General features: G+C 34.5%; 2 protein-coding genes across 4 annotated transcripts in view; one reads left to right on the plus strand and one right to left on the minus strand.

Annotated features, from left to right (window-relative positions):
• The window catches only part of LOC121314883 (mdm2-binding protein-like), a 50,520-nt gene extending 39,203 nt beyond the window's left edge, over positions 1–11,317 (minus strand). Inside the window, exons 1-8 of one of the 2 annotated variants that reach the window (XM_041248615.1) lie at positions 11,167–11,317; positions 9,597–9,680; positions 9,417–9,490; positions 4,634–4,782; positions 3,293–3,351; positions 2,899–3,043; positions 2,495–2,609; positions 2,017–2,148 (exon numbers count right to left, since the gene is read on the minus strand). In XM_041248615.1, coding sequence (XP_041104549.1) covers positions 2,017–2,148; positions 2,495–2,609; positions 2,899–3,043; positions 3,293–3,351; positions 4,634–4,782; positions 9,417–9,490; positions 9,597–9,680; positions 11,167–11,230 — 822 coding nt within the window. In that variant the 5' untranslated portion in view covers positions 11,231–11,317. Of the gene's footprint in view, positions 1–2,016; positions 2,149–2,494; positions 2,610–2,898; positions 3,044–3,292; positions 3,352–4,633; positions 4,783–9,019; positions 9,065–9,416; positions 9,497–9,596; positions 9,681–11,166 lie in introns of those variants that run through there. The other variant, XM_041248616.1, reaches the window with a different exon arrangement.
• A 267-nt stretch (positions 11,318–11,584) lies between these two features.
• Positions 11,585–17,839, plus strand: part of LOC121314886 (39S ribosomal protein L13, mitochondrial-like) — a 36,758-nt gene continuing 30,503 nt past the window's right edge. Inside the window, exons 1-2 of one of the 2 annotated variants that reach the window (XM_041248622.1) lie at positions 11,585–11,705; positions 12,886–13,009. In XM_041248622.1, coding sequence (XP_041104556.1) covers positions 11,679–11,705; positions 12,886–13,009 — 151 coding nt within the window. In that variant the 5' untranslated portion in view covers positions 11,585–11,678. The remainder of the gene's footprint in view (positions 11,706–12,885; positions 13,010–17,839) is intronic. The other variant, XM_041248621.1, reaches the window with a different exon arrangement.

The following is a 17,839-nucleotide window of genomic DNA, read 5'->3' on the forward strand; positions in this document are numbered from 1 at the left end:
GCACCTGTTTCAACTCAAACAATAGTGGGCCATTATGACCTCTCTAATGTTTTGGACATCCAGTGTACAGTAAAACCTTGCTGCTGTTTATTACCTCTATAATAATTTAATGTTGTAAACGCCCAAACCACCTGAAAACTCAGATGCAACATGATCTGTAGTAACTAATTTTCACATTTGATTTAGTTTTAAAAAAGCAAACTTAGAAACTAAAACAGTAAACTAGAGCATACAAGTTGCACATTTGTTATAGTTCAGGCTTTATTGTGTATCTGTACACGTAACTGATGTGATAGCCATAAAGCCATATGAAACACATGCTATTTTGGTTTTTTTCACACAATCGTTTCCTTGTTGACATTAACAGTGCTGTCAACTTTTCCACATAATGCCAGCTTTGTTAATAGATTTAACACTCATTGTTTATGCCAACTGTTAAGAGGATGTATTGTCATGCAAGTACTGATTTATGTATCTGGCATGAGTTCTGCAATATCAGCTCATTTGCGACCTTGGTTAGCACTTTAAAACAAGGGAAACAGAAAACTTTGTAGGAGATTTAAATGTTTAACAGTATTTCAAGCCAAGAAATGAGGGCACCAAAAACAGATTAATCTTTGTTAGCTGCTGCAAAAGCCGTGGACAATTTTAAAACATTTTGAAGAGATAAGCAATATCAGGTGAAAACGGCCAACAAACATTTAATGCATTGCATCATACCTATTCAAATGCTACAAAGCTTTCAGTTCATTAGATGCAACAATTAATTGATTGATGCATCGATTATTGATCCTCCGTCCTTAAATTTCCTGAGCTTCAGTTGCATCTTGATGAATCGCTGCATTAAATTGGAGGCCAGTTTGAAGTCTACCATTGCATTTAATCACATTGCAGATTCATTTTACATTTTTAAAAATAACACATCAGACTCTTTCTACATTTGTAATCACACATCATTGGTCATAAATCCACTGAGCAATACATTTCTCAACATTTACTCGGGAGCGTTCACCATGAGAAAGAAAATATCTAAGGATTGCAGTGCATACAGATCACAATGCTTCCTGCAACAATGCTGGTTTCCTGTTTCTGCAATATATCACTCAATTCAACCAGAGAATCAACACTGCTGCTGGAGGGAGTGTGAACTGGATACACTGCAATGTTTAAAAGAAAAAAAAATCTCTTGCTCCCACCGAATGTTCGAGAAGTAATCCCAAAGGTTAACTTACGTATGATGTGTTTATATAAAAAATATCAAAACTATTGGGAGTATACTGAAGGAAAAAATTGCTGTGATACGTGGACATTCAGCACTGGTAAAGTAATGTACTTCCTGAAAACACTGCAGGGGGTTAAGTGCCACCCACTACACATGGAGAAAAATGAAGTCTAAAGTCAACAAAATGGGCATTTTGCAAGCTTCCACCAATCTTATCAGCTCTTCTTTTGTATGCATAGAACAACTACTCTGAAACCCCTTTCTCCATATAATGTGGATTTTATGTATCTCATGAACACAAATGGATGAAACACCTCCCAAGAATTTGGTCCACTTCAGAAGAAATTAATGCAATACTGTGTTTTTTAACACAAAACACCCAACAGTCTTCTAGTTTCCCCCTTTAAAGATAGCACAACAGAGACGATCATTCAGACTGTTAAATGTAGGCAAAACTCTGCAACCACTTCCTTTTTTATATGCTATGCAGTTGTGTTGAATGCTAGGTGTTTTTTTATTATTATTATTGTTGTTCTTGAACATTGTAAAAGCACTTTTTTCTGCATGGTGTCAAATCACTAATATTCCACAATCATTTGTGACATGCTTTTATTTTTGCATTGTACTGGATTACTATAAAGCAGCAGAGTACAGTGAATTAAATGTACAGTCACAGTCTGTTTGCAAAATACAGTATTGCCTTATGGCAGTTTTTCACAAAACTCTTCGGTCATTCATACATTATTTTGTAAACACTATTATAATGTACACAGGAAGAAATCAGACAGCCCTACCTCTGAATACAGTTTACTGGTTCTCGAAGTCTGACTGTCAGTCTCTGAAGCGTCTGGATATAGTAAACTACTCCATGAGTTTCTACAGGTACCTTTTAAGCTGAATCCGGAAAACTTTACCTCTGATGCAAACTAAAGAGATAAAAATTTGACAAAAAACAACATGAAAAAATAGGACAGATGTTGTTAAACAAGGTTGTTAAATTCTGTTATCTTATAGACTTCCCAACATTGACTGTATGCAGTTTTGTGTTGAGTTAACAAAGCAAAGCCCTAAACTACATCTAAATTAGCAGGTTGGCATTAAGGCTTACTTGTCAGTTCAGAAAATTACATTAAAAACATACAGAATGTACTTCAACAGTAAGTTTATGCAAGGCATTTTAGCTCATACAATCAATCACAATGTCCCTGATGGACAAGATAGGAAAAGGAAACACATTTAAACACATCTGAGGGAACTGTATGTAAAACAGACCTTTTTCTCTCGAATTAAGACATTTCCCCTCCACACTTCGTTCGTCTCGATGCAACTTTCAGGTTGTTCAGGATCAGAAAAACATGCTGACAAGTAAGCTGCAGTTCTCTGCCACCTGTAGAAAATAAAATAAAAAAATTATTACAAAATCACGATTAAAATCTAGATTGCTTAAAAATTGTAATTACTGTTGTCTTAAAAAACAACATAAGTTACTGATGGGTAAGAGTATGTACATTTTCAGTCAAACCATCATCTAACTAAAAATGAGTGACCATGAAGTATTTTTTCCTTTGCTTTACATGGATAGTAGGCTCATACTTATTGTAACATAAGTTGCATTGTCATTGAAATTTACTAAATTACATTACGGTCAATTAAAATCACACATATACAATCCATACCCTATTGCTTCCTTTGCTGCAATGGTTATCTTTGCAGAATGCCACTCTTTCATATGCTTCAATGACCCGAGCACTAGGAGGAATTCTTTCAGTCTGGGAGCCTCATCATCAGTGGCCAATAAAATAATATCCAGAAGAGCTTTCCCTTAACAAAAAAGGAAATAAACTATCAATATAACAAGCTGTGTGGAAATGGAGGTTCTGCAATGTGAGATGGAGTGATTTTTCATACATTTAAATATGATAAACCTCAAGGATTGTCTTACCCACTCAGATGGGAGTGGCAGTATCCCACTGATGCTGCCTTCAGTGTTTACAAACCAGGTTATGAGAATACAAAAAAAAAAATCAAAAAACAATTACAGCACATTTACAAAATATAAATAAAGAATACCTGGAGGGGGAAGCTTGTCCGATAGCTGGTGCAAACTCTCAGCAGCCTCTTCGAACAGTCTGTGAAGAGAGAAAACTTTGATCAACATTTAAATAAATAACCATGCCAAAATTTTCTTCTATGTTCTCTTGTGTATACCACTCTGTGTAGTACTGTATTACATGTGTAACATTTAGATTTTAAAACGGCACACAAGGTGATCTAGATCGGGGTCTCCAACCCTGGTCCCGAGAGCTACTGTGGCTGCTGGTTTTTGTTTCAACCAATCTCAGTTACTTAATTGAACCGATTATTGGTTTAATTAGTCAAGATTAATAGGTTTTCCAGATATTTAGCCACTGATGGACAAACACACCTATAAAACCTGCTCGATAGGGGCTATCCAGGACCATAGTTGGAGACCACTGATCTAGATAGACACATCTGTTTTATAGTGATGTCCCCATATAACTTTAATTTAGGCAGATTACAAATTCGAGTCACAACAACCTCTGTACCAGGCTACCTCACTGACTATTACATAGCTGGTACATCTTTTTTGGGATGTTTCAGACAGATAATACATAATGTCCTAAACAGTGCACCATTTCCATGTGAAATATACACCACTAACATATACATGCATGCAATATAAACTTTTGGAGAGCAAATATGAACACAGTACAGTATCACTGGGCTGAGGGCTCCCTCTGCTGTTACTTAACTGCGTTTACATGGTTCAGGACACTGTTTCATAGTTCCAGATACACAATAACAAAAAAGATTCTCAAATGTTTTAAAATTCCCATATGTTTCTGTTTTTTCATAAATCAGTAGTATTCATGAAAGGCAGGAGACAATGGAACTATATTCAGGCACAGTTCTGACAGGAGCCAAACTTCCTTTCAACCTCACTAATCTAAACACTCCATTTCATTCGTTCCTGGGCCTCTCTCAGTCACGTGTTAATTTCCTTATTTTCATTACTATTCATTATTATTTGAAATATCCATCAAATAAAGTCCCAGGAACAGGCATACTGTACAGTAGTTAGTACAGTACTAAAATAAATTTCAATAGAAGTAATTTCCAATGTCTTCAAATTTGAAACGTTTGTCAGATTCTTTCTGTATTTCTAAATTCAGCACTATTAAATAAAGTTATGGACACAGTAGTTAAGCAAATATAACAACAATAATAACTGTACCAGTGTAAAAAGCCATTTTTTTAAGCAGGAAAGGTTAACAGTTGGTCTACCAGAAATGTAACTATCAAATGCATGAATAACTTTTAAGGTAAGCATGAGACATTATAGATATGAATCTCCAAAGCATCAACACATAATAGATGATGTCACAGTACATTGTCTTCGATTGGGTTTCTGTGGGGTCCTCTTCCTCATAGCTCTGAATAGCATTTTGACAGGACTCGACTGCTGTTTGAGTCAACTCTTCCCTATCATTTTTGGGAGGAGATGTGGAGATGATTTCTTCCCATTCTGAGCTGCAGAACTAAACACACATACAAAAAGATGAATAACAAGTCCACATTAATGAAATAAGGGTGCATTTTGTGTAGATATTTGCTAGTCAGTACAACAGACCCACAATGTAACCATTAAACCATATTAGGTCAAAAGTGTAGCAAGAATTACATGCAGTCTTGTTTGTGGTTAGCCTTACATTACCACTAAAAACAGATGCAGTTCAGTAGGGCTGGGTATCGGCACTGTCTTTACAATACGTATCACTATACAACAAATGAAGCATGAAACATAAAAATGACAACTGCCTCATTTGCTTGTGCAAGTGTTTGCAAGAACACTGGTAAATCACTTTTGGTCAAATAAGCTTCACAGCCTGTTTTACTTTTGTTTCCTGTTTATTCTTTTAAATAAATGTATTTAAAACAAAAATCACAAGTCAGGGCTCCAGCAAATTTTTTTGCCTCAGGAGTCAATGGCTCATAGGCCAAAAAGTAAGTAAGTAAATAAATAAATGGTCACCAAATCCAATTGCTGGGTGGGTGACACTTCAGGAGCAAGTTGGTTGTGATCATATTCAACTGCTTAAAATAAAACAACTTAAGACAGTAAAGTGATTCTAAAACAGTAACTTAATGTACTTACTCGTTTGTTGCCATATTCTGCTGAACGGTTAATCTATGCAGCTGATAGCTGCAATGAAATCAGCATGTTTCTATTTTTTTATATTTTGCAAGTGTTGTGTCTGGAATTGGTGACTGCACCTCCGATTGTGTACTGTTGTAACATGTGAAACAGCATGCTGCAGCTCACATGCTCAGCGTTAGTGAAGTCTAGATCTGATAGCATGTAACACAGGCAGCTCTTGTGATTACACGTTACCGTTTCTCTTCAGTTTCTGCGAGTTGGTTCTGCTATTTACGACACTAAATATTTGAAATGATTTAATTCAATTCAATAATACTTGTTCGTGATTGGAGAATACATTTTTTATTGATATGCGCTGCAACCAATCCCGCTTACCACGCTGCCAACGAGCTTCGGTGTCAGTTTAAAAGACGTGATGAAAGACGCGAGTCAACGGTAAAAACAGAATTGTTTTTTTTTTTTTTTTTAAATACCAATTGAAGTTGAAAATGGCAAGCGGTAGCGATTGTCCTCGGGTTTGTACTATTAAAAACTGGATTTCAGAACTCAATGCAGGAAATTTATGGCTAAAGTACAAAAGCGTTGATGGGAAGCATGTTGACTCTATATACTGTCAACTTTGCGCAAAATATGAAGGCAAATTAAGGGGCTTGCGGAACTTTAACAAATCTTTTATTAGAGGAATCCAAGGCAGTGCTCTGAAAAAGGACAACATCTAAAAACATGCTAAATCAGACTGCCATATTCGGGCAGGGAAGTTAGAGAATAAGCCACAGTCTGCCAAAGAGATATCTAAGACCACACCATTAGGCCGCACATGGCGTACCGGGCAGGACAGGCAGCGAGTTTCTCGTTTGATTGACTTAGTTTACGCGCTTGCAAAAGAAGAACTTCCCTTTGAAAAATTCCAAAAAATTGTGGATTTAGAAAAGAAACATGGAGTGGATATGGGTACAGCCTACAGCAACAGACAAGGGTGCAAAACATTTACCCAGACAATCGGTGAAGTTCTGGAGCAAAATCTTGTAGACGAACTAAAAGAAACAGACTTTTTCTGTCTGCTGCTTGATGGAGCAACACACGCTGGAAACACAGAGGAGTTGTTGTTTTTTGTGAAGTATATAGTATCGGACGGGTGTGTGGAAACTAGGTTATTGGGATATGTTTACTTTAATTTAAAAAACTTACAATATCGAATTATGTATTGCAATGTAGTCTATTATAAGAGGGATTGTGTAATATTTAAGTTTAATAATTAAGTACTGTATGATGTGACTGATCAGATTTCCTATACCGTTTTACAGACTTAAGGATATACAATCTGCAACTGCGGAAGGGTTATACACGGCAGTTCACGAAACATTTAGAGAATTAGGATTACAAGGGCAGTTGGAGAGCAAGTTATTTGGCTTGTGCGCTGACGGTGCGGCTGTGAATCTTGGTGTGAAGAAAGGTCTCGCTGCTCGTCTGAGAGGAGAATCCGTGGCTTGTAGCAATTCATTGTCTTTATCATTGATACGTGTTTTTCAGACAACACAGATCAGATAGTACAAATGTTGGTATTCGGAAACTCTTCACAGCCGTTTTAATTTGTATTTTACAGACTAGAGCTTGCTGTTAAAGATGCACTGAAGGGAACGTACTTAGATGAAGTGATCAATATTTTGACAGACCTCTTCTATCTGTACCAGAGCAGACCCAAAAAAACTGAGAGCTGAAAGAATTAGCTGACATTTTAGAAACAGATGTTGAAAAACCCAGCCGTGTTCATGGTACACGATGGCTGGAACAAACGCAGAGCAACTGAAATTCTGTTGCAGTCTTAGTGTCATAGTGCAGCACTTAGAAAACACAGCTGAAACTGGAAGCAGTGAGGAAAGTTCAAAATCCAAAGGGCTTTTGAAAACATTAACATCTGCAAAGTTTATTTTCCATTTCATGTTCTTTGATGAAATTCTCTCTCCACTAGCCAGGTTATCTCTATCTAAATTTAGAAAGTGACAATGCTGATTTTATATACGTTCTGTCCTGAGTTGAAGCAATGCTTGCACAACTCAATCGTAGTCGTGGTGATAAACCTGCATGCAAAGAACTACATTTGCTGTTGGAAAATGTGAGAGAGAGTTGGAATTCAAGAGTTCAAGAGTTGGAATTCAAAGCAGTTACTCTTAGAGATGTCAGAAGGGGTATTGAATTCTTTAAATCGCACAAGGACGTGGATGTAGACAAAATAAAAAAAATGTATCACAGACAGATTTGACGAATTACTGAAAACTAGACATCCAATTCTGAAGCTGCTTGAAGCTGTTGGACCTGTCAGCATGGCCTAGTAATGCAAAGCAATTGCAAGTGCTTGGTAATGAGTAGCTGAGCACACTCTTGATCAGTGTACAGAACTTTTACGTGTGCGTGTAAATGCTAAAGAAGTAATTTGTGAATGGTACGAACTTAAACAATTCAGGCTTAGGGGTCTAGGACTTTTAGACAAAGGTGAATTCTGGAGGAGGGTGATTGGCATGTATAAAACACATTTTCCAATTTTAAAATTTGTTCTGCAGGTGCTTCTAGTGATCCCAATGCCCCATTAGAGCAATCATTTTCAGTCATACAGTGTGTTAAAACTGAATGGAGAAACAGGCTAGGGGAAAAGATACTGGAACATCTGCTCAGACTCAAATTGGAAGGTCCAGACCCTAAAGAGTTTGATCCCACTCAGTCACCGAGAGATTTTTTGCACTCTCAGTTAGGTGACCTTCTGCAAAGCCTTCTGTGTCTCAAAAACCCTCAAAAGAGACCATCAACAGAGGTTTTACACTTTGATAGTTCAGATGAGTGAGAAGCTACTAGTCTAAATAGAAATTTACCTGGAAAAAGTTTGCCCACAAGCAGTGATGTACAAAAACTTTGTTTCAACTTAAAATTAAGTTCAGCTTAGTAAAAAAGGGTTGAGTTGTTTAAAAAAAGAACAATAAATAAAACAATTCAAATAAATGACAATTTTAAACAAATTTTAAAGTGTCATTATTGAGTCTGTTGCCATTACAATCAGCAGGGATGGAAATAAGACTCCCGTTGCACAGCAGTTGGACCTATTTTGGGTTTTCTGGCCTGCAGGCTTTTGTTTGTTCTTTTTTCAGCTTCAGTTGGGACTCCAGTTAGTAAAACCTGAAATGGACCAAATTGCTATGCATTCAGAGTCTTATTTCAAGCCCTGCAATGAATATACAACATAATCAAAAAATAAATAAATAATTGCTACACAAATTCCAAGTTTTGCTACTCAAATTATATTCTGAGTCGCTGAATTGCTATACAAACAAAGTTATTTCCACCCCTGCCGTATTCTGCTGGTGTTAAAACAGCTCCTACCTGCGCTTACAAGCATTTGTATTTGATTAAATTTTTATTATTAGTTTAGTTATTACTATCCTTCTTGTGTTTTTTCCCCTTGCAGATAAACAAGGACCTCGCACTAAAGCATAGCACCTATACTGCTGTACAAAAGAGCCGGCTAACGTTAACCGAGATTGTTACAACACTGACACATGCTTTTAAAGGGAGAGCGCAGGCAGAGTTACAGGCCCCAATGTGCTTAACCCCCAAAACACTATATTTACCATTTCTTTGGCCATATTTGCAAAAGGTTTTCAAAAGTAATTAATCTGACAAAAAAAAAAAAAACAGTACAGATTATTTTTAAAACAAATACCAGTATTTTATATATATTTTTATTTTTTTTCTTAAGGAATATAAAATGATCTACATATTCTGGTTCACAAAAAATCCACCACTAACTTCACCACCGCCACGATGAAATTATCAACCCCCCCTCCGCTCAGCTGCCGACTGGCTTGACAAAAACACCCTTAACAAAAGTGGCGTAACGTAAGCCCGCAGACCCAACACTGCGAGGGGGCCCCGCCTCCACGTCTCTAACAGGAGGCCTCAGACTTGAAGACAATATGTCATTATTAATTGGTTTAAAGTGCTGTGGTGTTTTTTGTCTTTTTTTACCTGAGAATTTCCATGTAATGCCTGAATTGCAAAATAACACCTTTGTGCAGCAGGAACACCACTGAGAGAGCAGGCTGAAAGAAAAAATAAAAAGAATACACTCACTGGTTTTAAATTTCTCTAGTTCCTGGTTACTACCAAATAAATAATAATCTTCAATAACTGCAAAGTCTACAATACCTGGAAATGATGACCTCTTTGATTTGGTAGAAATACTGGAGTTTGCTTTCAACAAATCATAAATATTACTAACTGCTGTCAGTCCTGTTTAAAAGAAAGAAAGAAATAAAAGAAATACAATTACATTTTGTTAAAGTATCGATATACAACTATTGGCTTTTTAATTTTATAGGGCTCAAATGAATGTATGTTTAATTCTGAGCCTTCATTATTTGTTTAACTCAGACCTGTTCTAATCCTTTTTTTTTTTTTTTTTTTTTTTGCCTGGGAGAATTTTTGATTGAAATAACACTTAAGACTGTAAACAATGCCTGACTTATTTCCCCAAATATCTCCTTCTTGTTGACCTTCTGGGCTGGCCTAAGTGACCACACCACCTGGGCATCAGTGTTATGCACAGTATATCTCGCTTTTGAATAGCAGATAAAATAAGTAAATTAATACTACAAATAAAGCCTTATTTTGGCTTGGAAATCTCTCCTTGTTGGAAATCCAAAATATTTAAACCATCCTCAGTAATAATAATCTCAGTATAATCTCATAATGTTGCTTTGTATTCTGTAATGGAATGCAACCAGAATCACCTGTTTGACTGTCCGTTCCTTTCGGACCCCGAAGGAGCCAGTGCAACCAAACTTTGCATGACCTCCTCTTTCATCCAGGGGAAGGTCGAGAGCTATGTTTGGTTTCAAAATTTTGTTTGACCCCCCCCCAGTGTACTTTAATTAGTAACCCCATTGCTGATCACTACAGTAGCCATGTATCACATTTAAAAAAAAAAACAAAAAAAAAAAACAAACAAAAAAAAAAAAAATAAATAAATAAATAAATATATAAAAAAAAAAATTTGTAAAAAATAAATAAAAAAATTAAAAAAATGTTAAATTTTTTATAAAAATAAACAAATTTTAATTTTGGAAAATAAATAATAATAATAATAATAATAATAATAATAATAAAAGGGAAATCGGTCCGAGTGCATTGCCCGACACCCAAGATCGGTAACTTATATGAAACCTAGGCTAAGGCTACCGTTCCCCAGTTTGTCATGCATGAAATATTGAATTACTAGTTCAGCTAGTAATTGTATATTTTGAAGACAGACACCATAACACTCCGTAAACCCTATCCCACACGTTATACTTGATTACGTTATAATTAAGTATAGTTAATGTATCGAAATTTAACAAGACAAACATTTGTCATCTACGACTAATGTCATAATGAAAAAATACAATGCCATGTGCTTATTCGCCCTTATTTGTTTGACAAAACAATTATAATGTTTCTGAGTTTTTAAATGTTCCTAAAATGTATCAATTTATACTGTATCCCAATCAAATATGTACTGTCAAAGTCACCCTACACCGACGTTGCATATATATATATATATATATATATATATATATATATATATATATATATATATATATAATATAAAGAACAAACAGCTTTTATTATTAAAAAATAAAAACAAAAGAATGTGGTGTGTGTGTATATATATATATATATATATATATATATATATATATATATATATATATATATATATATATATATAAATACTTACCAGGCACACCTTCGCCGTTTTTTCCTAAAGTGTTGCAAATGACACACAACACGTACCTATCCATTATTTTCTTATTCCGATCAGTTTACTTACAAAACGCTTTACATTCATTTCGTAAAAAACTTTATTGCCCGCGCCAACAGCAATGAAACTTCCGTTTCCACAAGAACAATAATATGAAAACACATCCGACTGGAAACAAGTAAACAGAGCGAGACAAAGATGTTGACTTTTTTTTTTTTCTTTCTCGCAGTATTGTTTGAGCTAAGTTTTACTGCAAACGATTTAAATGGTTTAAAACTTATGTACTCATTTATATTGCTGACTTCAGTTTTATATTTACCACTTTACAAAAACATGTTCTGTTCTTGTAAATGGTACGCTTGCCCTGTGTGATTCTTGTCGGTTGGTTTGCAGTGCTGCACAGGGTGTCACATTGGGGGGGTCAGCGTGATGCTTGTAAGTTGAACAGAAAGGTTCTTTCGGATTTAGATATCATTGTATTGTCGGTTATGTCCAGTTTTACGAAAGCGGCACAGGTAAGACCAAAATAAACGATATGTGATATTTCTTTGATATGCTACCGGCATTTTTATCAATGCCTTCCCTACTGGATTTGTGAAGTTGTGTTGCAAAGAATATAGACCATTCTTAATGTTTAAATTCAAGGAGAGAGTGCTTACGATCACAGTATATTCTACATTTTAAATAGTACTAAGTTGTTCCCAAATAGGCAATATCATATGTCATTCCAAAATCGGTAAGGCTGTAGTTGTACTAGAACAAATGTTTTCCTTTACAATACAGCACCATTCACATTGTAAATGGTTAACTTTTACTAATAAATACGTAAATACATAAATAAATAAAATAAAGTTATACACACAGAAATTAGTAGGCGGTAATAGTTATTTAAATGATACAATATAATAATGTACTGTATTCCTATCTGGAATTCAATTAGTACCAAACACATACTGCTGGCACGAGCAGTGCATTTTGAAGTTTCTATGTGATACTAGACCCATCACCACAACAAAAATAAGAACATTGTTATTCAAAACTATATTCTATAAAAACACAAGTTTGCAATTTCTTTAAAAAAAAAATAACAAGCAGTGAACAAAATTGTACATAGGGTTGAAATATGTGCCATAAAATTGGCTACTTCATAATTTAATAGAGCATTCTGGACTTCTGTATGTATGGAAAATGATGTGTACGGCTGTAAATGTTTGAATGTTTAAACAGTAAACAAAATCTTAAATGGCATAATATTTTTAAAAAAACGAAATAGTTTAATAATAATCTTGATTGATTTATCATATATTTAATCAGTTATATCATCCTAATGTTTTATTAACCACTGCAAAATTCATGTAATACTTTAAATAATTAAGAGTAAAATCATACATGCCTTTAAAAAAAAAAAAAAAAAAAAAAAAAAAAAAAGTGTCTGCTACTTTACGGTAGCGATTGTTTACATAGAGGTGTAAATGTTTAATCAATGAAGTATGGGTTTACACTTTACAGCATTTAATTACAGTATATTTAATTTATTCTTGCATAAGTAGACCAAAATGTAATTTTTGGATAAATGTTAAAGTAAAAATTTGACAAGCTAGAATTTAGTAATGTGTGAAAGACATCGGCAGCCCTAGAACTCTACTCGTGAAATCTGAAAAGTGGCTCTATATCCTTGGCATCTTTGTTTTATAGCAATGGGCCACATTTGCCAGATCATGGTACTTAATTGATGCCAAGATGCAGCCACCAGGAAAAATTGCCACCATGTGTGCAATAAGACTACAAGGAAAGCATAAACCAATATACCATGCACTGAGTAAGTAGTAACCAGTTTTCTAATTAATCTTTTAAGCATTTTTTTTTTTGCACTAATGAAAAGCTTAGTGTTTAATGTTGTGTATTTGCTTTATGCCTATTAAGGTCACACTGCCTTATTTTTAATTTTGCAGGTAACCTGAGAACTCTACAACTATATTTACAATTTGTAACATTCACTTTTCCAATGGGTTTCACAATCATAAAGTGCGCTCTGTAACAATGGCTGTATTTTAAAAGCATGTATGCAAACTAATCTCAGAAACATACTACGGTACCTTAATCATTGGTAAAGCAATTTTGGCTTTCCCTTTTCTCTTAGCCAGAAGCTTTATGGTGCATTCATTTTCAATATAGAACCTACTCATACACCAATAAAATGTAGACCTGAAATTCTAAGGAACTTGCAATACAGGCAGACAGCCTCCATATACCACAAGCTGAATCAGTCAATAACAAGAGAATGTCTGTTGCAAGTTTCATCAGAATTGGACATTCCCTAGATAAATAATGTGTGGTGACAGAAAGACAAACCGATGGCCAAATAGCCTCTAAATACCACCACATTTAAGAGACATAAATTACTCATTCTAAATAAGTCCCTTAGAAAGTTAAATCACAATTGGTTACATGGTTTTCCCTGTAATTGTAAAAATGTAAGTCTCACATAGACAGACAGACAATTGGATATACAGACATACAGTCTACATATACTTGTATCCCCAGATTGTGATACACTCAATAACTTGAGCCGAAGAAGATCCTAAAAAAATGTCATCACTATTGGATAAGTTATGCTCCCAATCATACAGTATACAGAATAACCACAGGATGGCAGTGTTACATTTCAAGTCTTTAAGTTTTATACCACAATACTGTGTTCCATATGTATCAGTGTGAACAAAGATGATTTAATTAAATGCAGACTGTTTCCTTAAAGTGTTTTGTGATAGTTCTGCTGCTTAGGTTTAAAAACATTGCTTATGCAGAGCCTCTTAGTGCCTTTTGAGCATTACTGTTTAAACAAATTTGTGATAGTGTTTAAACAGACACAGAATATTCACAATGTAGCAATCAGTACTGGGCAGAATCTGTGATAAGTCTGAATATTGCATTGACCACAGGATATTTTCCCAAGAAGCTGGTATTAAAATGCAAATAAGTGTTTAAAACTGATTTAGGACAAGGTCATGTGAATAAAATATCACAGGGCTCATATTTATAAAGCCTAATGATGTTTATAAACATTGACATTTAAGTGTCTTCAGGTGCTTTACTTGCTATTACAGCAACAAGAGTATGATTGAAAATCTTGGCAATATTTATTAATTGTGCAAATATTTATTGATTTACTTAGTTTAACTGTCAACATTGTATTTATGTTCAAATGCCACATTTAGTTATCAATAAATTGATAAAAAGTGGGGGAAACTGCATTTGGTATTCCCTAGAATTGAAACTGAGTAACCCTACATTTGTATTGATGTGGAGGACTATAACACAGGTAAAGAGTCCAGGACCTGGAAATTCCAGTTAAGGAAGGAGTTGGAGACTATCTGGCCTCATCTCAATGACAACCAGATAGATAAAGTGAGGCCCCTCTTCTTTTGAGTTAAACTTGTTTATAATTACACCCTCAAAAGTGTAATAAGAAGATGAGAAAAGTAGTAGGGCTAGCTCGGTAACTATAGCAACAAATAATAAAGTGAGGCCCACTGTACAACCAAGAATTACTCCTTAAGATTCCCAAGTGCTGGTGTCTGAATTCAATCGAACTGCTGTAAGTAACTTCGAGGTCAGGAAAGGGTTTTTTCTTTTGTTCAGAGTTTGTTTTAGTCAGTCGGAGAAATGAACAGTAGTGTATGACAACCACAAATAAGATTGAGAAAGCCAGCTGCAAATAAGATTGAGAAAGCACCTTGGATGATTCAATTACCTTAGAAGAAAACTCAGATTTTGATTAAAGAACTTAAAAGGAGCTCCATTAACTGGATTGCCACTGAAGAAACAAAAATAATTAAGAAGAATTAAATAATAGACTGCTGTCTGACTGGGAAAGGATAGTTCTGTAGGAAAAGCAAAGGGGGTTCTTCTCATGGAATAAGCCTGATCAACTGTGCACGCTCTTGCCCTACTACTACATCAGCTCTTCGAATTAAATGGAGTATTCCCAATTAAACTAAAGAATAGAAAGATTTACAGAAACTATACTTGGGAAATGAAGGGGTGTGGTCAAGAGTGCTTTTCTAACAAAAGGGGCTAGTTCAACATTTGATGACAGTAATTGGATTTTTCTTGAAGACTGAATGTGTGTTAATATCTCAATTTGTTTATATTGTATTTGCCACCATTTACAACAATTTAAAGTCCCGTTACCTTATAATGAAAACAGACAATTACATTAGAAACAAAATACACAAAAACATTCTTTTACAGAAATAAAGTGGTCCCATTTATAGATTATTGTCCCAGAAATTCAGATTGATTTCTAAAACAGACTGGAACATCTCTTTACAAATTGCCTTTACAACAAAAGTATGTGTTAATGAAACTGTAATATACAATAGTAAATCATTAAATCAATGCTTCTTTTCTGAAATTACTCCAGAAATAATTTTTGTAATTGTACAATTTCACTTCCATTATTCCATACATTATTCTTATGCTATTAACAAAAAAAAAAAAAAAAAAATGTTGCTTACTCTGGACACATTTTCTTTACTTGAGCACCCTCATCACATTGACATCATTAATGAAGGCTATAACTTAATTGTCTCCAATGTATAGAGGTTTTTATAGGGTTCTTCTGTTAGCCAAGAGATAATAAAAATCCGTGTTCCAAAATACGGCAACTTATTCATGGGAAGCTGTCTGTGAGCAGCACTGAAAAGTACAAGAGCCAGAAGTGTTTCTAACAAACATTGTGTGTGATTTGTACACAATTAAACTGTTGTCACTCCTGTTTGGCAAACTAACAGCAAGTCTATAGAGAATTTTAGTTTTGTAAAATACAAGCTACCTTATATTAAGTTAACAGGAACATTTCTAATAATAATAATAATAATAATAATAATAAATAATAAAAATCATACAGAGCCTTTGGCTGGAGATATCATATTATTGAGTAATGTTTGTTTTTTGTATTGATGTACCATATTTGATTTGCAGAGCACAGCACTTTATAGGAAAGATGGGGGCACTAAGTATGCAAAACAGGATGAAGAAACTTATGGAAAACACAATACAAATTACAAGAGTTTTAAAGCTATCCAAGACAGAACAGGAACATTATTTAACCAACCATTATTTAGAAAACTTGGTGCATGCAGATCTTGGCAGCTCCTGAATGACTTTTGGGTGGTAGTTGCGATTGTTTCCATGTAATTTCTGTGATTATCCTCATTGTACGTTATACCTTATTTTACTGTGTACTGTACTTTCGACCGTACATGCTCTGACAGAATCTAAAGGCAAAAGTGACATAGTTTATAGTGTTACCCACAAGACATTCTGCATACTTTAAACATACAGTAGAACTTGCAGTATTTTTTGTAATTTAAGTCAAATGGCCACTCAGATCTAAAATATTCAGAAGTGTTCTTGTTAGTTCTTGTTTAAAAAAAAAAGGTTGTTTATTTTTAACTACTTCATTTTAAACCACAGTAGTGTACTAATAAATATTGCTACTCAAATCATAACTGGTATTTAAGAATTAAAAAAAAGCAGAAAGCTTGAAATCATGAATTCCTTAATGATCTTGACTTTTTATATAAAATATTACAGTGGGCCATTAAGAATTAAACCCTGTAAAAAGGGCATAGTTCTATTAGCACATCTGGCAGAAGTTTAAATTTTGTTACATTTTTACTTATCTAGAGAATCGCTTATTCAATTACAGTATGATGAAATGTGATCTGTACATACTTTATCACCAGCTATTGAGAGTAGCTGAATCTGGGAGTAAATAAAAGCAGCTGTGCAATTCAGCCTACTACAGTCAGGACTCGGTTATCCGTTACCCAGATACACGCCAGTCGCATTTTACTGTTACATGCGATTTCCAACTCAGTCACCATATTTCTGGTGATAAAGCTTATCTCTTCAATGTTCAATTTATATGAATATCCATCACAGCCTGCGTTAAAAAAATAAAATAAAATAATAATCAAAATCCAAATGCGTATCTTATATTGTGAAGTTAAACAACGCTTCCTACAGTTTCACCTAACGAAAATTCAGCCAAAACAAAGCGAACGAGACAAGCTGGGGTAATGTAACAGTTAATCATTAAACAGTTGTAGATACTGTGATGTTTTTTGTTTGTTTTATTTGTTTTTTTTAAATCTGATCTTTAGTTGTTTTTGTGTCCCTTCATCTGCAAGTGAACTGTGACACTAGGGCCTTATCGAACACTATATTCTGCAATTTTGAGTACTGACTTTGGATACTATTTTAATTCTGGAAACCTGTTGTTTTTATTTATTTATTTTTAAATCTTTTGGTTTTGCTAAATTTCATTGCCATTTACATTTTACGCAGTTCTGTACATGGTTAACATTTAGATTTCATTTTCCTGTTAGGTCGTTAATGGGAAGGTTTACACACTACTACAATACGTACTGGATTTGTAAAAATGATCATACGTACTTTGTGTGCTAAAGTTGTTGTGTTTTTCTGTCTAGATTTGTACCGTAATTGTTTTAATCCTTTCAGAAACATTGCCTTTGTCTGTGAACTTGCTTCAAAATAGAGTTTAGAGTTTTTGAAATTACTCATTTTCACAATGACAGTGATTTATATTGCATTCCAAAGAATAAAACTTAAGTACACA

The sequence above is a fragment of the Polyodon spathula genome, chromosome 4 (genome assembly GCF_017654505.1).
Source record: "Polyodon spathula isolate WHYD16114869_AA chromosome 4, ASM1765450v1, whole genome shotgun sequence".
Taxonomy (NCBI): Eukaryota; Metazoa; Chordata; class Actinopteri; order Acipenseriformes; family Polyodontidae; genus Polyodon; species Polyodon spathula.